The sequence below is a fragment of the Sus scrofa genome, chromosome 14 (assembly GCF_054392235.1).
Source record: "Sus scrofa isolate SSC_HxYL_T2T_F1_AM1 chromosome 14, Sscrofa_HxYL_maternal_Yorkshire_Landrace_v2.0, whole genome shotgun sequence".
Lineage (NCBI taxonomy): Eukaryota > Metazoa > Chordata > Mammalia > Artiodactyla > Suidae > Sus > Sus scrofa.
The window spans coordinates 96,593,194-96,610,627 of record NC_139396.1 but is presented as its reverse complement, the minus strand read 5'-3'; the positions used below and the strand labels follow the sequence as shown (position 1 = coordinate 96,610,627).

The window sequence follows — 17,434 nt, the reverse complement described above, 5'->3', positions numbered from 1 at the left end:
TTTTTCTCCTCCATAAGCTGAATAAATGTTTCCTGATGCTCTTTCAGTTTCCTGATCCAATGACCTATAACATAAAGGGGCTAGAACTCCAATGCCATGGTGCCAGCCTGCCTCTCCCCAGCGGATTCCATTTCCTGTCATTGCCATCCCAACCCTTTGCTGCTGCCGCCCAACCCAGAGCCCTGAGGGCAGGCCTGAGGGACACCCAGTTAGAAGCTCTTTTCCCACCACCTTCAAGGTCTTTGAATTGCTAACTGCCTGCCCATAAGCCTGCCATCAGCCACCGGGGAGAGGGACAGCAAGCAAAGAGAATCCCGGTGTCATTCGGAGCCAGCCGCCAACTTATTAACGAACCGTTCGTAATGCAATAATTTGTACTTCTCAATTACCAGCAATGGCTTGGTTTTACACACATGCACTCATGCAAACACACTCAGAGTACACGGACGACCCAAAGGAGCCAAGGGCCAGTGAGATAGAAGGATGAGCACAGGGCGAGGGAAAGAAAGCCTCTTTTGGGAACTGCACACCCCCACATCCTGGGGAGACCTGTTCTGGCCAAATCTGGAAGGCCTGGGTTAGGCCTGCCAACCTCCCCACCCAAGGCCCCCACTGGCTATAAGTGGAACAAACGAGGTGCAACCTGCTGCTCCCCACCTCCGTCCTGCCCCTCCCTCCAGCCAGAGTTGGGGGGCTCATGGATACAGGTCTCTCAAGCCTGAGGCTCCCCCCAACCCGCTCTCCTCAGTCAGGCGACAGGTGCCCTCAGAGGTGCCGGCACGGTCACAACCCACCCAGAGCTGATGCTTGAGTTGATGTGGGGGCAGGAGGAGGGGAGCAGAGCCACCCTTTCCCCAGCATCAGCCTGTCCCGGGGGGGCCCCGGAGAAGCAGGCCCCTGATGGCCCTCAAGTGTGACCCTGGGGGCTCCTACCTCAGGGATGCGGACACTGTAGGGCTGGTTGTGAAATGTGGGTGCGTTGTCATTCACGTCTCCGACCTGGATGTTCACCTTCCGTGTGATCACCTGGCAAGAGAAGAGTAGGGTTTAGCGTCAGCGTCGATCCCCAGCCTCCTTTCACCCAAGGGCCCAGGGACCCTGCCTCCCAGGACAGTAGAGGCCTCAGGGGACACTTACCCCTTGGTGGTCGCTGACGGAGAACTCCACTGTGAACTCAGACTTGGTCTGAAAGAAAGGGAGGGCGGGGGGAGGGCAGAGTTAACGAGGTGAGCTGAGGCCCTGAGTCCGGGCCCTACATGGGGGTGCAGACCCTCCAGCATTGCCCCAGGAGCTGGTCTGGGACTGGTTAGCCAAAGGCTTCCCTGAAAAATAAGCATTGCCTTTTGGGTTGGAGAAGTAGGTTCAGAATATGGATCCTTCCCATAAAAGAGGGGTGGGAGGGATGGCCTGGGGGGTTGGGATTGTCAAATGCACACTGAGGTATATGGAATGATTGGCCAATGGGGACCTGCTATACAGCGCAGAGAACTCTACCCAATATTCTGTGATAATCTATGTGGGAAAAGAATCTGCAAGAGAATGGAGATGTGTGTATGTACGACTGAATCACTTCGTTGTGTAGCAGAAATGATCACGACCTTGTAAATCAACTTGTAGGCTTTCGTAACACTTAAAAAAAATAAAAAATGAAATGAAATGAAATGAAATAGCAACAGGTTAGAAGTCAAGAATCTTGGGTTCTCTAGGCTCTGCCGCTAAATTGCTGTGGGATATTGAGCAAGATGCCTCTGTGGCCACTTCAGTGAGAGGAGAAAGCAGCAGGTGGGGTTTTGCTCAAACTCCTCCCTTAATTTGCTAAGGGCTCCTGTGTCACCAGTTCATGTCTCTGGAAAACATCCTCTGGGGGAAATTTGCTCAGGGGCGGGGGGCAGACTTGCACACCCCATGGAGGGGCTATTCTATGGGGGATGAACCCAAGGTCATTGTCCTTCTTGCCTATCTGATGCTACCCCTCACTTGGAGACACCCCAACCACCCCATTCCAGCCCTCAAGTCCAGGCACGAACACTGGCCCTAGAAGAAGGATACCATTCAGGCAGAAAGATGCTGCTTCAGGGTCAGAAGACACTGAGCCATCCTCCCTCAGCATGTCCTCCCGCCCTCAGGAAAGGACCAGGGCAGAGGCTGGGAAGGGTCATACCTCTCTGTCCAACGGCTGCCGGAGCCACACCACACCTGTGTCAGGCTCCACGGCGAAGAAGCGGGAGGCCTCCTCCCCAGACACACCGAACACCAGAGGGTCATTGTCCATGTCTCGGGCCAGCAACTGGGTCACAGAGGAACCTGGAGTGACCACAGGAGAGAGCACAGGGCAAAATAGGAGGTTAGTCCATTCTTCAGTGTCTTGCTCAGATGGCTGAGTCCCCGTGGGGAGCAGCTGCCCAAGAGACCACCAGCAGGTCACAGACTACGGCAAGACCCCTGTGCCTCTTTGGCTCTGATCCAGGCTCCACGCTTCCACCCTGGCCATTTGTCACAGTGTATAACAGGGAACTGTTATTTACTATGATCTGGGTGTGTCAAGGACAGCTGTGACTTCCGCCTGCTCTCTTTTCTTAATTTTGACTTGGAGAAGGGGTTCTCCAAGTGGCTCAGGTCAGGGCAGGACCCCAACCCTTCAGTTTTTATGTTCCATGAAGAGCACACAACTCAGCCTTAGCTACCCAGAGCTGTCCATCTCCCTGGTCACAGGGATTGGTTCAGGGATGACCATGTGACCCACACTAGCCAATCAAAGCCAACCCTGGAACTTCTGCTGAGACTGCTGGGAAAGAGGTACCCTCCCTCCAGCGGGGTAACTACACTGGCCCTGCTGGCAGCCGTCTTTGGCAGCACAGAGGAAGACTGCCTGCCTGAGAATGAGGCCAGCAAGGAGCAAAACAGAGCCAAATGGTGCACAGAGATTCCTGATGGTTTGAGGGTCTGCAGGCAACTATACGTGATATTAGCTCTAACCTCTGGCCTGCTCAGCTATATGAGCTAATAAATCACGTTCTCTCTCTCTCTTTTTTTTTTTTTTTTTTTTTGCCTAAGTAAGTTGAGTTGGATTTCCATCTTTTGCAAATGAAAGCAATATTTTCTTTCATAAAATACGGAATATTTTATAAAACCTGGCTTTCATTCAACAGTGATTAGGTCGGCTGGTGGTAAGCATTGGCATGCAGAGGTTGGGAAGAAAGGGTGCAGCTGGATGACCAAGTCTAGCTCCCATACACAGGAAGAGGATGGAGGTGTTGTCCTTCACCAAGAAACAAAGCCCTGGCTAGAGGTCACCCTGAGCATCATGGTGCCCTGCCTACAGCCCTGCCTAAGAAGTTCTAGAGTAAGGCATCTTCTCCGGGGGTTCACAGCATCACCGCCCCAGGTAGCCTTCAGGTAGGTTGATCAACCACCCTGGTTTGTCTAGGACTGATGCACTTCCCAGGACGTGTGATAAAACCAGGATAAGCCAGGAGGTCCCTGGGAACTGGACCTTAGCTTCAAGAGATCATTAAGCCCCCAGGAACTGTGAAAAAGGATTATAGTGTGTCATTTTCTGCAGTGAGGGTCTATTGTTTCCATCTGATTCTCAAAGGAGTAGTTAGGTTAGACCGATGGCGTTGGACAAATCACTTTTTTCAAAGCCTCTGTTTACCCTATAAAATGGGATAGACACTCTTTCTTCCCTACGTACTGACTCTCATACTCACTGGATAGCTCTCATGAATAAGCTACGAAAGGAAGGATTCTAAACTCTGGGAATTTTATCTAGAAAAGAATGCTAATAAGCTTTTCTAAGTCAACTTTTAAAAGACAATTCTAACATGACAATGACAGCTAATGCTTTAGAGCACTAACCGTATTCCAGACATTGGGCTATAGGATTTCCATGAACAATCGCATTCAATCCTTCCTGCTAATCTTCCCACGTAAAATAAGGTAACAAAGAGTGATCGAGTAATTTACCATGGCCACACAGGTAGCGAATGGCAGAGCTTCAACTTTAAAGTCCAGGCATTCTGGCCCAGTGACCACATTTGTTCCCACAACCTTACATATCTCAGCACTTGATATGTGAACTAAAGATTCAGGACGTCCATAGAAGTCCTATCAGACCCTAAGTGGAAGCCCAACACTTAGAAAAGGAAGATACTGGGCAATCCCTGGGCTCTCATTATATGCCAGAAATGGTGCTAGTTCATTCACACAGGTTCTCTCAATCCTCTCTGCAACTTTGGTAGTCACCATTCTACCAATTCTACAGATTAAGAAGTTGAGGCTTAGAAAGGCAAAGCAGTCTCTCCAAGGTCACACAGAAGAGCAGGACATGACAGTATCCAAGGTGATGGGAGGTGGGAAGAAGCATGAGAAGGAGGAGTAAAATCATGAAACAGAGCTTTTGGGGAGCCCAAACATCCCAATTTAAAGATGGAGAAACTGAAGGCATTTGGCAATTTCCCCAAAGTACAGTGGTGAACAACAGTCTCAAGACTCACAGTTTCCAGACTCCCAGTACAGTGTTCTTTCTAGATGAGGAGGGAGGAGGTGTGTGAAGTCATAGATAAACCAAATATATCTCCCCAAAGCATCTGTGTATTTCAGTGACAAGCAACTATTTTATACTAAAACAAACAAGACTATATTGGGAGTACAATGTAACATTTAACTCATTTTTAAGACACGGTCTGAAACTGTAAAAGAATGTCCAGCCTCCCCTGACTTCCAGGGACACACAGTTCCTTTCCAATACCCTCAGGGGTCCTTTAGTGGCAAAGTTGGAGGGACACTGAGCTAGTTCCCAACACCTTGGAGAGGTTCCACGCAAGGAAACCGAGGCCCATGGGGCCCTGCTCATCCACAGTACAGCAACGGGGCCACGGCAGCCCCCTGCATGGAAACCCTCACCTGCCAACCTCCTTCAAGGCCCAGCCCAGCTGGCGAACAGGGAACGGAGTTCTCAGCTGGCTGATAGGATTCTGGAAAGGCCACACTGGCCCTCCAGCCAAGGTCGCACGACTTGGCCCAGTATCCTAAGTGGCTCTCCCAGTCCCGATGCTCGGTCCTCTCAAGAAGGGGGGCGCTGGGCAGGACAGGGATGGGGCCATCAGCTGCTGTCACCCACCTTGTAATTTCCTGGACTTTTATCCATTTTCTCCTCAATTATGTGCTGCTCAAAATGGTCCTTTTTGGCTTCCTCACAGGCTCTTGCCTGCTCACGCCTTCTTTGTGTGCCAGGTAATTGCTGGTGACCTTTTCTAAGTGTACTAATTAAAGGTGCCAATTTAATATTATATTTAAGACAAGACGCCCCGCAATTTTCCCACTGGGCACATACTCCCCCTCCCCAGCTGGCCTGCCGTTCTGTAGAAGCTGGACGTGGCTTTGGCTTCTCCAGGACATGGCTCACTTCTCCATCGCAGCAGCTTCCAGGAACCTCTGTGTGCACCATTCAGATGGGACTGAGACCAAGCAATGGAGCCCAACTCCAACCCAGTGTCTCCAGAAGCAGCCCCTCCAGAGAACCGTCCTGGCTGTGGGACCCTGAGGGACACACACCATGCTCTGGGCTTATTTCCCACTGGAAAACAGTACACCCTGAACTCAGGCTGTGCAATGCCTAGAGTTCTTTAAAAAAAAAAAAAAAAAAACTGTGATAAAATGTATATAACATAAAATGTATCATTTTAACCTTTTTTTTGTATTATTATCATTATTATTTTTTAGGGCTACACCACAGCATATGGAAGTTCCCAGATTAGGGGGCAAATGGGAACTTTTGTAGCCGCCGGCCACAGCCACAGCCATAGCCACGCGGGATTTGAGCCACATCTGTGACCTACACCACAGCTCATGGCCATGCCAGATCCCTAATCCACTGAGCGAGGCCAGGGATCGAACCCACATCCTCATGGATACTAGTCGGGTTCATTACTGCTGAGCCACGACAGGAAATTATTTTAAAGTGTACAATTCAGTGTCACTACGTTCACAATATGGTGTAAGCATCACCACTATCTGTTTCCAGAATGTTTTCGTCACCCCAAAAGGAAATCTACACCCGTTCAGTGGTCTCTCCCCATTTCCTACCCAACCCCCCGCCCCTGGCAACTGCTAATCTATTGTCTGTCTCTATGAATTTTCCTGTTCCAGATAGTTCATATAAATAAACCCATATGACAAGTGCTGGCTTCTTTCACGCACCTTAATGTTTTCAAGGTTCATCCATATGTAGCATGTATTAGTATTTAATCCCTTTTCATGATTTAGTAGTATTCCACTCTCTGATTGTGTTCCATTTTGTTTAGCCATTCATCGGTTGTTGGACATTTGTGTTGTTTCCACCTTTGGCTATTGTGGATAATGCTGCTAGAACATTTGTTGGACAAGTTTTTGTTTGAACACCATTTTCAGTTCTTTGGGGAATACACACAGGAGTGGAATTGCGGGGTCCTATAGAAACTCTATGTTCAACTTTTTGAGGAACCACCGAATTGTTTTCCAGAGCAGCTGCACCATTTACATTCCCACCAACCATGAAAGAGGCCTGGAATTCCCTTCAGTGGTAGGAAGGATAATCAGTGTTTCACAGGGGCTGAACACCCCCTGTACAGTGGAGAGATGGAAGCTTGGCAGCCCTCCATGCCTGAGGCTACCGGTACCCTGCCCTCTCTGGCTCAGCACCTACCATTGTCACACCTACCAGCCAGACCTCCAACACCAGGCCTGAAAGGTTCTGGCCATCTGGGAGTGCTTCCCCCATCCCCAGGCCAGGCCAGAAATGCCCAGGAACTAATGCCCCTGGTGGCAGCCCTCAATGAGAGACTGATGGAAGATGGCAGATAAAGAGGTGGCGATAAGTGCCCCAGCTCCCTCACCTCTCATGGGACAGCTCAGAGACTGTGGTCCACACTGGCTCTTTGAGTTCCCCCATAGAATTCCTCTCCGATTGCCCAGTGATGACTTGGTTGCTAAAGCATCTTCATGGCTTCCTTCCCTTCCTTGTCTCACATCCTTATTCCCTGACCTGTTTCCTGGAATCTCCTCCCCAATAAAATATTTGCACTTGAATTCTCATCACAAGGTCTGCTTCTAGGGGCAGGAAACCAAATAAAACCCCTTCAGACTGTGGCATCAGAATCACCCAGTGTGCTTCTTACAATACAGAGTCCCAAGTTCTGCTACCTCGATCGGCTGGGGGAAGCCCAGAGTATAAACGTTTCAGCAGTAGCTTCCATTCTCCCTGCAAAAGGCTCTGACACACAGCCAGGTTTAGAGGTCCTGAGACTGGTTTATAGCCGGGTGATATTCAAATATTTAACAACGGGCACAGTACAGGCATCAACCAATCAGAAAGGATGCTGGCCATAAACAACCAGACCAGTGAGTACTGCCTGTAAGTCAGCCTGGTTTATGGCTCCCATTTTAGATGCAGAGAAAAGCTCCCCTGGCCCCACAATGATTTAAAGGTGCAGTCTTGGGGCTCTTGGCTCAATCAGTGCTGCTGGAGGACTCTCTGCTCTTGGCTGCTCCTACCCTCATGAGAAGGGCAACCCGGAGAAGCTGGCCCCTCCACCTTGTACACAACCCCGGCCAGGGCCCAGCCTAATCTCATGGATAGAGAGTGGAATTTAAAGAAAAATCATTGTACACCTATGTTCAGAGCAGCATTAGCCACAGTGGCCAAAAAGGTGGAAGTGAGCCGAGTGTTCATCAGTGAAAGAATGAATAAACAAAATGTGGTATCCAATGGAATGTTATTTAGCTTTTAAAAGGAAGGAAATTCTGGAGTTCCCATTGTGGCTCAGTGGATTAAGAACCCAACTAATATCCATGAGGATGTGCATGAGATCCCTGGCCTTGCTCACTGGGTTGGGGACTTGGTGTTGCCATGAGCTGTGGTGCAGGTGGCAGAGGTGGCTCGGATCCTACATTGGCTGTTGTGTGGGCCGGTAGCTGCAGCTCTGATTCAACTCCTAATGCAGGAATATCCATATGCCATAGGTTCAGCCCTAAAAAGACCAAAAAAAAAAAAAAAAAAAAAACTGACACATGCTACAACATGGGTGACACTTGAGGACATTATGCTAAGCGCATGCTGATAAGTCAGTCACAAAAAAACAAACACTGGTATTATTCCACGTGTATGATGTACCTATTATCAAATTCATAGAGACAGCATATAGAAGGCTGGTTGCCAGGGGCTAGGGAGAGGGAGAAATGGGCAGTTGTTGTTTAATGGGTTCAATTTTAGTTCTGGAAGATGAAAAGAATTCTGGAGGTTGGGTGAACAACAGTGTGAATGTACTTAACACTTGCACGCTTAAAAAATGGTTAAGACGGGGAGTTCCCATTGTGGCTCAGTGGGTTAGGAACCCAGTATAGTCTCCATGAGGCTGCGGATTTGATCCCTGGCCTCACTCAGTGGGTTAAGGATCTGGCATTGCTGCAAGCTGCAGTGCAGGTCGCAGATGCAGTTTGGATCCCATGTTGCTGTGGCTGTGGTGTAGGCCAGCAGCTGCAGCTTAGATTTGACCTCTAGCCTGGGAATATCCATATGCTGCAGGTGCAGCCCTAGAAAGACAAAAATGGTTAAGATGGTATATTTTATGTTATATGTATTTTTCCTGCAATTAAACAATTTTAAACGAAACTTAAATCAGATCGTATCCAAGGTTCTAGTGATCTGGCCCCAAACAATTTCTCCTACCACATCTCACATGAGCTCCCCAGGCTCATCCCCCAGCATGGCCCTCTTTCTGACCTGAACACTCTCTGGTTGCCTCAGGGCCTTTGCCCTGGTTGTGCCTTCAGCTGGGAACGTTCCAACCCTAGGTCACTACATGATGCTCATCACTCACCTCCCAGGCCAAGGGTTCCTTCTCACAAAAGCCCTCCTCACATACCCCATCACAGATAGTCTATTTAAAGGGATTCCCGGTCACTGTGTCCTTACCCCTGAGTGACTGTCTTCATGGCCCGGCCCCTCCTCTGAAATGATCTCATTTATTCCCTTGACTTGCTGACTACCTGCCCCACCCCCCCGCCCACCACACACACACACACACACACACACACACACACTCATGTTCCCTCCATGCGGGCAGCGTCCTGGCCTGTCATATTCCCTGTTGTACCCCTGAGCCTAACATGGAGCTGGCATCCCAGAGGCACTCAGCAAATAGATGCTGGGCGAATATACGAACCTTACCAACTGCCTAGAGGTGTTAGGAAAAGAGAGCCTCCCAAAGTCATGAAGGTCTCTGAGCCACAACAAGAGAACTACAGCAAGTTCATTCTTAATTATGTGCGCTGATGGGCGTGGAGAAACATGGCTGATCAAATCCTATCAATGTCTAAACCAATGCACTTGGCTTTGGATGCAGGTGGCATCATAGCCGGGCACTGGCTGGGGGTCCAGTCTTTCAGGAATCCTGCCTGTGCCCTGTTTTCGGGCATGTATCCCATTCTGAGGCTAGGTGCTCTATCCTGGGGCTCCCTGGGCCAAGGCGCTTTATCTTTAGGGCTGGATATCCCTTTTATGCTTCCATCCTGGGCTGTGTGCCCCATCCCTGGCAGTGTACCCTATCTTGAGGCCCAAGGACCCCATCCTGGGGCAGTGAATCCTGTCCTGGAGGCCAGGAGCCCTTGTGAGAGTGTGGATCTGCTCAGCAGACTGCATATGCCCCTCCCTGGAAGGCCCAGGGCTGGTGACACATCCCCCACGGTGGCCTCAGCCCCTCAGCAGCAGGCCGCATCCATCTTCCAGGCAAGGGGTGGACAATCACAGCTTCCCATGCAGCCCTGCTGGGCCTTCGCTGATCACTGAGATGGCTGTTATTGTTATTATTGTTATTTGCACTGAGGGGCGAGGGCTGGGATTGGCATGACATGAGCTCCTGGGGAGCTGGGAGTCTTTACCTGCTAGACCAGGGGTGGGCCAGAAACTCAGGCAGGGCATGGCAGGCTGCAAGGCTTTTTATTTTTTCAGATGGCGGAAGGATGAAACCTACATTCCCAAAGCATGGAGAGGGTGCTGCTGAATGAGTAAAGGGTAAGGAGAACATGTGGGCCTCCTCCTTACAGTGGCATCTTCTTAAGGCAGACCTTTCACTGGGCCACAGCCCCTCAGGCAGTTCCCACAGTTCACCCAGAATTCAAAACAAATTTCTTGCTGAATAGCCAGTGCAGCTCCCAACCCATCCTCAACCCCACACTCCTGGGCTCAGCCCGACACACTGTGGTCATCCCTCAAGCGCACTGTGGCCTCACCTGTTTCCTACCCCTGTGCAGCTGCTGTTTCTTCAGCCTGGAAGCCCCTTCCTCCCCTCACTGCCTCTCAAATCCTAGTCACCCTCAAATGCCCTTCTCAGATGCCACCTCCAACATGAAGATCTCCCCCCTCTGGGCTCCCTGGTTCGTCGCCTGCATCTCGGCACAGCAGGAAGCAGGCAAAACGTTTGCAATTTGTGACCTAACAGGACTTCATATCAGCCCTGATCTACTGTCCCCTCCCATCTAGGGCCAAGGATCTAGCCGTCTGCTCTAGCAGGCTAAGGGCAGTTAGGAGGGAGAGAATCAGACTTGGAGTCTTACAGGTGAGCTCAGAAGCAAGGACTGATTATGGTGGAAATAAGAGCCCAACAAAGCCCCTTCTCATTTTACAGAGAGAGGAACAGAGGGCCTGGAAGACCTGGAAGACAGGGCTGGAAGATGGTAGCTTGAGACAGGGCTATATATCGTGATGGGCTAGGCAAGGGGTGGCAGATGGCAGGTCCCCAACCCCAGATTATAGCCCTGGGTTATGACCAGGTCTTTCTGAGGATAACCACGCCCCCCCTTCCCATGGCCATGGGCCTGTGGCACGAGCGCCCCCCACCCCCATCCCCAGCCTCCTCTGGTCTGGAGGGACCTAGCTGCTCTGGCCTTGGTCTCTGCCACATCCAGGGATTCCTGCCCTACCCCCTGCCCCCAAGGACGAGCCCCCCAGAGCCTGGGCTAGCCTTGGAGCCTGCAATCGAATTTGTCTCCCTTTTGGGATCAGACAGGTCAGTTAAGTGCCTTAATTCCTGGGGAGAATCTCATTGGTCTTAGGTTTCCCCTACCTGCTCTCCTGCCTTCAATCAGGCTCCTTCCCTCTACTCCCCCCAGGTCCTGAATGCCATTTGACCTCAGGGAGCCCATCTTTGGGGGTTATTTTGGGGTCTTAGGCCCTGCCAACACCCACATGGGGAAGCCAGAGTGAAATGTGAGGTGGCCTCTCTCTGCTGAGAGGCAGGCGGCCCTAAGCCTCCCTTGCATGGGCCGACGTCCTCAGGCAAAGTCTGTCTCCAAAGCCCCTGTCCTCTTCCCGTCCTCTCAGAGTAGATGGAATGAACTGTGCTGGGGGAAGGAAACTCACATTCACTTAGCACCTACTGTTTGCCAGTTACCTCGCTCAATGGTTTTCATTCAATCTCTATCTATTTCACACAATGGCCCCACAGAGAGGGGTTAGCATCCCCACTACATGGATGAGAAAACAGGCTCATAGGGGTAAAATAATCGACCTAAGATCACATAGCTAGGGGGTGGCAGAGCAAGGATGGCAACCCGTGTGTGTCTGACTCAGAATTCACATTCCCTCCAGCACCCTCATGGTTTTTATCACAAAGTCTTTTATTTAAACCACAATCTGAGCAGCTAAACGCTGCCCTCTCCCCGCTCCACAGAGACTGCTCCCCAAGGAGACGCCCAGGCCCCCTCCAGGTTTTAAACTGCTCTGGACTCCTGGGTTACTTGGCCGCCTGAAGGTGAGCACCCTTTGTTTTTTTTGTTTTTTTGGGTTTTTTTTGTCTTTTTGCCTTTTCTAGGGCCGCTCCCGCGGCATATGGAGGTTCCCAGGCTAGGGGTCAAATTGGAACTGTAGCCACTGGCCTACGCCACAGCCACAGCAATGTGGGATCCAAGCCGCGTCTGCAACCTACAACACAGCTCATGGCAACGCCAGATCCTTAACCCACTGAGCAAGGTCAGGGATCAAACCTGCAACCTCATGGTTCCTAGTCAGATTCGTTAACCACTTCACCACGACGGGAACTCCCAGGTGAGCACCCTTGAGGCAGAGACTGGGGGCCTGCCTCCATCACTCCAGCTTATCACCAGCCAGCAAGATAGCAATTTCCTTCCTCCCTGGCGTCAGAGAGAAGGGGTGGCTGACTCACCTGCGTACGCAGGTGTCTAATGGCCAAGGGGACAGGCTAATTCAGCAGAACAGAAGGTGACATTAAACACAACGGGATGATGATAAAAGCTCAGAGGCTTTGGTGGCGGGGAAGAGTAGGTGCTACCTATTGCTGTTATTTTAAAGTAACTAGAGGAAAAGAGCAGACATTAAATATTTGAGGGACCTGGCCTGGAGTCTCAGAATCCCAGAGCTGTTCTGCTTCTGGCACAACAATGATAGAGTCGTCATTGCCAAGGGCTGCCTGCCTGGCTTGGCTGCAGAAACCAATGTGTTCTCAGCCCCTATAACCTTATAAGTCACAAAGAGGTTGTTACTTGCCTCAAGTCACAGCTTGGCACAAGGCAGAGCTCAGATTGTTCAGGGACCCTCTAATCCCTATGCCACATTTATAGTCCTTCATTCATTCACTCAACAAACATTGGCTGAACACCTGTTCTGTCCAGGGCACTGCTCTAGGCACTTGTGAAACAAAAATGAAAAAGGCAGAAGTCCATGCCCCCTGCCCCCCAAGCTGACAGTGTAGGGGACAGACAGATCTACATACCCCTTATGCCACATGCTTTGACTGGCTTTGTACGGGCACATTTGGGAAGCATGAGCATGGGTTTGGGGTCTTGTCACAGACTAGATGGAAGAACTATATTCCTACTCTTCTACCTGGTTCACCGGCTTTGACCCCACTCCCGCCCCCCAGGGTGAGACTGGGCAAGGGGGAGGGGTTAGTTGGGATACAGGATCAAAGGACATGGAAGAAGCTTCGAGAAGAAGGCAGCCTCAGTGAAATCCCCTTAGTAAGACAGAGAGAAGCAGTGGGGCTCAGAATTAACACGGCTGACACTGGATGGCATTCAGCCACAACTTCCTGTGCAACCACAGGCGACTCATCCAGCTCTCTGAGCCTCCTTTTCCCCACTGACACAATGAGGGGACTGACGTCAATGGCCAAAGCACAGCAGTCCTTGGGGAAAATCGAAACCAAGCTTGGCAGGTGGGTCTGGGCTCAGGGCCAGGCTGGTCCACAGGTCACGATTTCGTGGGCACTGTGTGGGGAGGGATTTCAAGGCTGTACTTCGGTTCAGGAGTAAAGAAGGAACTCTGTGACCCACGAGAGACATGTGACCTGAGGAGGGGGTGGGGGCTTGCATGTGCCACACCTTCACATTCTTGATGAGGCCAACAAGCTACCTTACAAAGGAGAGAGCAGGGCTGGGCACCTCAGTGATGCATCCAAGGTCACCAGCTAACAGCTACAGGTGGCAGAGCCGAGACTCAGGTTGGTTCCTGGCTCCCCAATATTTTTTCCACTGCACTCCATTAAGATCCCGTCCAGCTAAAGGATCCACAATACTGGTACGCTGTTTGCCACAAACCATGTCCGAGGCACTGTGGCGACAGAAAGAGTGGCAAGGCTTTTCCACCCGGCTGAAACACTCCGGGAAGAGCCCGTGAAGGCTGACAGCCTGAGTCCAGGGTGATCCAGGCTGGATATTCTTTTCTGCCTAAGAACAGCAGCTTGAGCAAGACATGGCCATGAATAGAGGGGCTCCAGGATGTGCCATTTGACCTTCCCAAGTCCTTGCTGCGGCTCCCGCCCCCCCGCCAAAGGGCTGAAGTCCTGTCACAGGGCCCGGGAGAGCCGAGTGGTAGTTACCAGATTTAATAACAGTGATAATAGTGGGGTGGGTATTTTTTCTGTTCTCCTGAAACTTTTCAATTCATTGAACTGTTCAATTAACTTTACAAAAGGAAATGTGGAAAAATGATGGCAAATTGAACTTGACATTATCATTAAAATAAACAGAGTACTGCAGGCCCTTAAAGGCTCAGAAGAGATTATCCAAACACTTGCAGGCACGTGCTGACTCCTTCCAACTCGGGGACACCCTGTGCTCCCCTCTGCCTCACACACCCATCAGCACCCACATTCCCCTTAGCTCAGAACGAGCTGCTGTCACTGCCACCCACAGCACAGCCCCCTAGGGGGAACATCCATAGGGAGGCTGGGTTCTGCTAACAGGGTGTCTTTCCCTCTCCTGCAAATGATAGGTTATTTCAGTCCAGGGGGGTCTTAGGTCTGGCAGCATGTCAGATTCACCCATGGCATTTTTGCAACTCGAGATGCTTAGCTGTACCCTCAGACCAAGTCCACCAGAGTTTCTGGGGAAAGGACACAAGCATCAGGAGATATATACATATATATTTTTTAAAGCAGCGAGTTCCTGTTGTGGCACAGAGGAAACGAATCTGACTAGGAACCATGAGGGTGCAGGTTCAGTCCCTGGCCTCGCTCAGTGGGTTAAGGATCCAGTGTTGCCATGAGCTGTGTAGACACAGCTCAGATCTGGCGTTGCTGTGGCTGTGGCCTAGGTTAGCAGTAGTAGCTCTGATTCAGCTCCTAGCCTGGGAACCTCCATATGCCGTGGGTGTGGCGCTAAAAAACAAAACAAAACAAAACGAACAAAAAAGCCAAACAAACAACCCTAGATGATTCCAAAGGGCAGCCAAGGTTGACAACCAAGACCTGGATGATCCCTGAGATCCCTCCCATCTGCAGGACTAATCCCAGAAACTCCAACTTAGGAAACCCAATGGTCAGTGGTCCTCAAACCGGTCAGCACACTGGAATCACCCGGAGCTTTCAGACAATCCCCGCACCTGTGTTCCAAGGCTGAGATGATTCAGGCTGGACACAGCTGGGCTTTGGGAAGGTCTAAACCCCAGGTGATTCTGATGTGCAGGCAAGACTGGGGACTGGGCATGGCCCTAGGTGACATTTCCTCTCTGCAAAAAGGGGAGCTGTTCCTGATGACCCTCCTTCAGGGGCCTCCGCAGCCTCGAACGTCCCTAGCGACATTCGGTGCCCCCCAGACACATTCAGCTCAGGCCACTTCCACAGGCGGAGCAGAAAAAGAAAAAATTATTTGCTTGTTGCCCCTTACCGTGTTCAAAATTTTCCGAGTCCTGATATTATAAAAAGAAGTTTAATTATGGCTTTAAAGCAGTGAACCCTGACCTGATTTCATATTAGCATCACCTAGGGAGCTTCTAAGACTGAGGATGCCCGGGCCCTCCCCGCTAAGGATTCTGTTTTAATTACTTGGTCTAGCCCAGGGCTCAGACATCAGTATTTGGTTATAATTCCCCCAAGTGATTCCAACATGCAGCCAAGTAGAGGATCACTGGGTTCGAGCAGAGGTTCTCACACCTGAGCTTTCATCAGGAGCAGCACTAGGATGGCTTTTTTAAGTTGCAGATTCAGAGGTTCCCTTCATGGCTCAGTAGTTAATAAACCCAACTACTATCCATGAGGATGCGGATTCCATCCCTGGCCTTACTTGGTGGGTTAAGGATCCAGCGTTGCCATGAGCTGTGGTGTAGGTCCCAGACACGGCTCAGATCTGGCATTGCTGTGGCTGTGGTGTAGGCCAGTGGCTACAGCTCCAATTTGATCCCTAGCCTGGGAACCTCCATATGCTGCGGGTGTGGCCCTAAAAAGCAAAAAAAAAAAAAAAAAAAAAAAAAAAAGCAGATTGAGGAGTTCCCTGGTGTCTCAGCAAGTTAAGGATCCAGCACTGTCACTGGTGTGGCTCAGGTCACTGCTGTGGTGCAGGTTCAATCCCTGGCCCAGGAACTTCCATGTGCCATAGACACAGCCAATAAAAAATGTAAACACAGATACAGGGGCCCCTCCCAGAGTTTCTGGTTCAGAATCTGCCTTTCTAACAAGCTCCCAGGTGATGCTAAGGTGCTGGTCTTGGGACTACATCTTTGAGAACCACGGGGTTAGAACTTCTATGGGCCCAGGCCCTAGTCATGTAAAACTCTGTTCAAGGGGATTTTGGACCTAAGGGCCTGACTCGAGAATCCCATCCCCTCCTGTGCTTCCATACCCCGGGGGCTGCTTCTTTTCACCTCTTAACAGCAAGAAAGGAAACTAAGAAATCAAGAACAGTGTAAGCAGAGAAGCAGATGAGAAAGACACTTTTCCCCTCACCCCTGCTCCCCCTCCTGCCTCCGTCTGCAAAGGAGGCCAGAAAAGTCCCTCCAGAAATCACTTCCTCTTTGAGGAGACTCATAATTACCCACAATGATCACAGCACCATTCATTTTGCCCTAAAATTAATACATCACGTTGAGAATGATATCGCACTAATTTATCACAAGATTTATGAAACTTGCACTTTTTCTAATGAGATTTATGCAAATGCTGCTCTTGCCACTGTTTGTGTTTTTAAAAGTTTTCACAGGGAGGCGGGGGTCCAGCTCAGCTGGCAAAGGCCCTGCCCCTACCCAGGTGAGCCATCCCTGACCTTGGAGGGCCCAGGTGAGCAAGCCTTCCCACTTGGCTCAACCCACCCTGTCCCATCTCTCTGCAAGCACACCTTTATTTGTCTGGAGCCAGTCCTTTTAGCGGGCTCACCTGCTGCCTTGGGTGGGAAGGCAGTTACAGGTGGTAGGGCTGGTTCTCTAGGTGAGCAAGGGTTGCTTTATCTAATCAGAGCCTTCCAGGCGCTCTGGCTCTGAGAGCAGCATCCCACTAGCAAGGGTGTAAAACAAGAGAGGCACACAGGATGCAAAATGTAAGGTGGCACGCACCCCTCTGTGCTGACTCTGCACCTGCGCAAGTCTAGGGGTCTCCCCTCAATTTTTGTGCCTAGGCCTGGCCTTGCCACTAGCTACTGTTCCCTGAGCACCTACTGTCTGACAGGCACTCTGTTAAGCACTTCAAATGCATAATTTCATTTAATATCTACCACAGACCTGTGAGCAAGGCATGCCCACATTCAAATGAGACTGTCTCAGAGAGGTTTAGCAACTTCCCCGAGACCACACAGCTCAAAAGAGGTGGAGTCAGAATTCAAATCCAGGACCCGCTGACCTTGAAAATCATGCTCTTATTCAGTACTGGCCCCAAACGAGTCACAGGGACCTGTCTGTCCTCTGCTGGAGGTTTAGTAACAATCCTTGTATCCGTGGGTCACACCACACACATTCGCTTATCCAGAACACAGAGGAAAAGCAGCAAATTAGCCCCCAAAGGTCTCTGAGCAGCTAAAAGTTATGGTGCAGCATCCATGCACCAAATTTCAAGCCCATTATGAAAAAGAGAGACAGGGTGAGGTCCTCACTCAGAGCCTGTTTACTCCTACTTTACATACAAGTATAATCAGACTGGTTCTTTGTGTTTTTTTTTTCACTTCAAAGAGAAAT

The 17,434-nt window shown here is 50.5% G+C and overlaps 1 protein-coding gene across 3 annotated transcripts in view; it reads right to left on the bottom strand.

Annotated features, from left to right (window-relative positions):
- The window catches only part of CDH23 (cadherin related 23), a 441,841-nt gene that overhangs the window by 325,258 nt on the left and 99,149 nt on the right, over positions 1-17,434 (bottom strand). For all 3 annotated transcript variants that reach the window (XR_014828081.1, XM_084997262.1, XM_084997263.1), the window contains exons 4-6: positions 2,162-2,304; positions 1,138-1,185; positions 934-1,026 (exon numbers count right to left, since the gene is read on the bottom strand). Coding sequence is in view for 2 of the 3 variants with exons in the window: in XM_084997262.1 (XP_084853388.1) it covers positions 934-1,026; positions 1,138-1,185; positions 2,162-2,304 (284 nt within the window). In the remaining variant the exon portion in view is untranslated. The remainder of the gene's footprint in view (positions 1-933; positions 1,027-1,137; positions 1,186-2,161; positions 2,305-17,434) is intronic.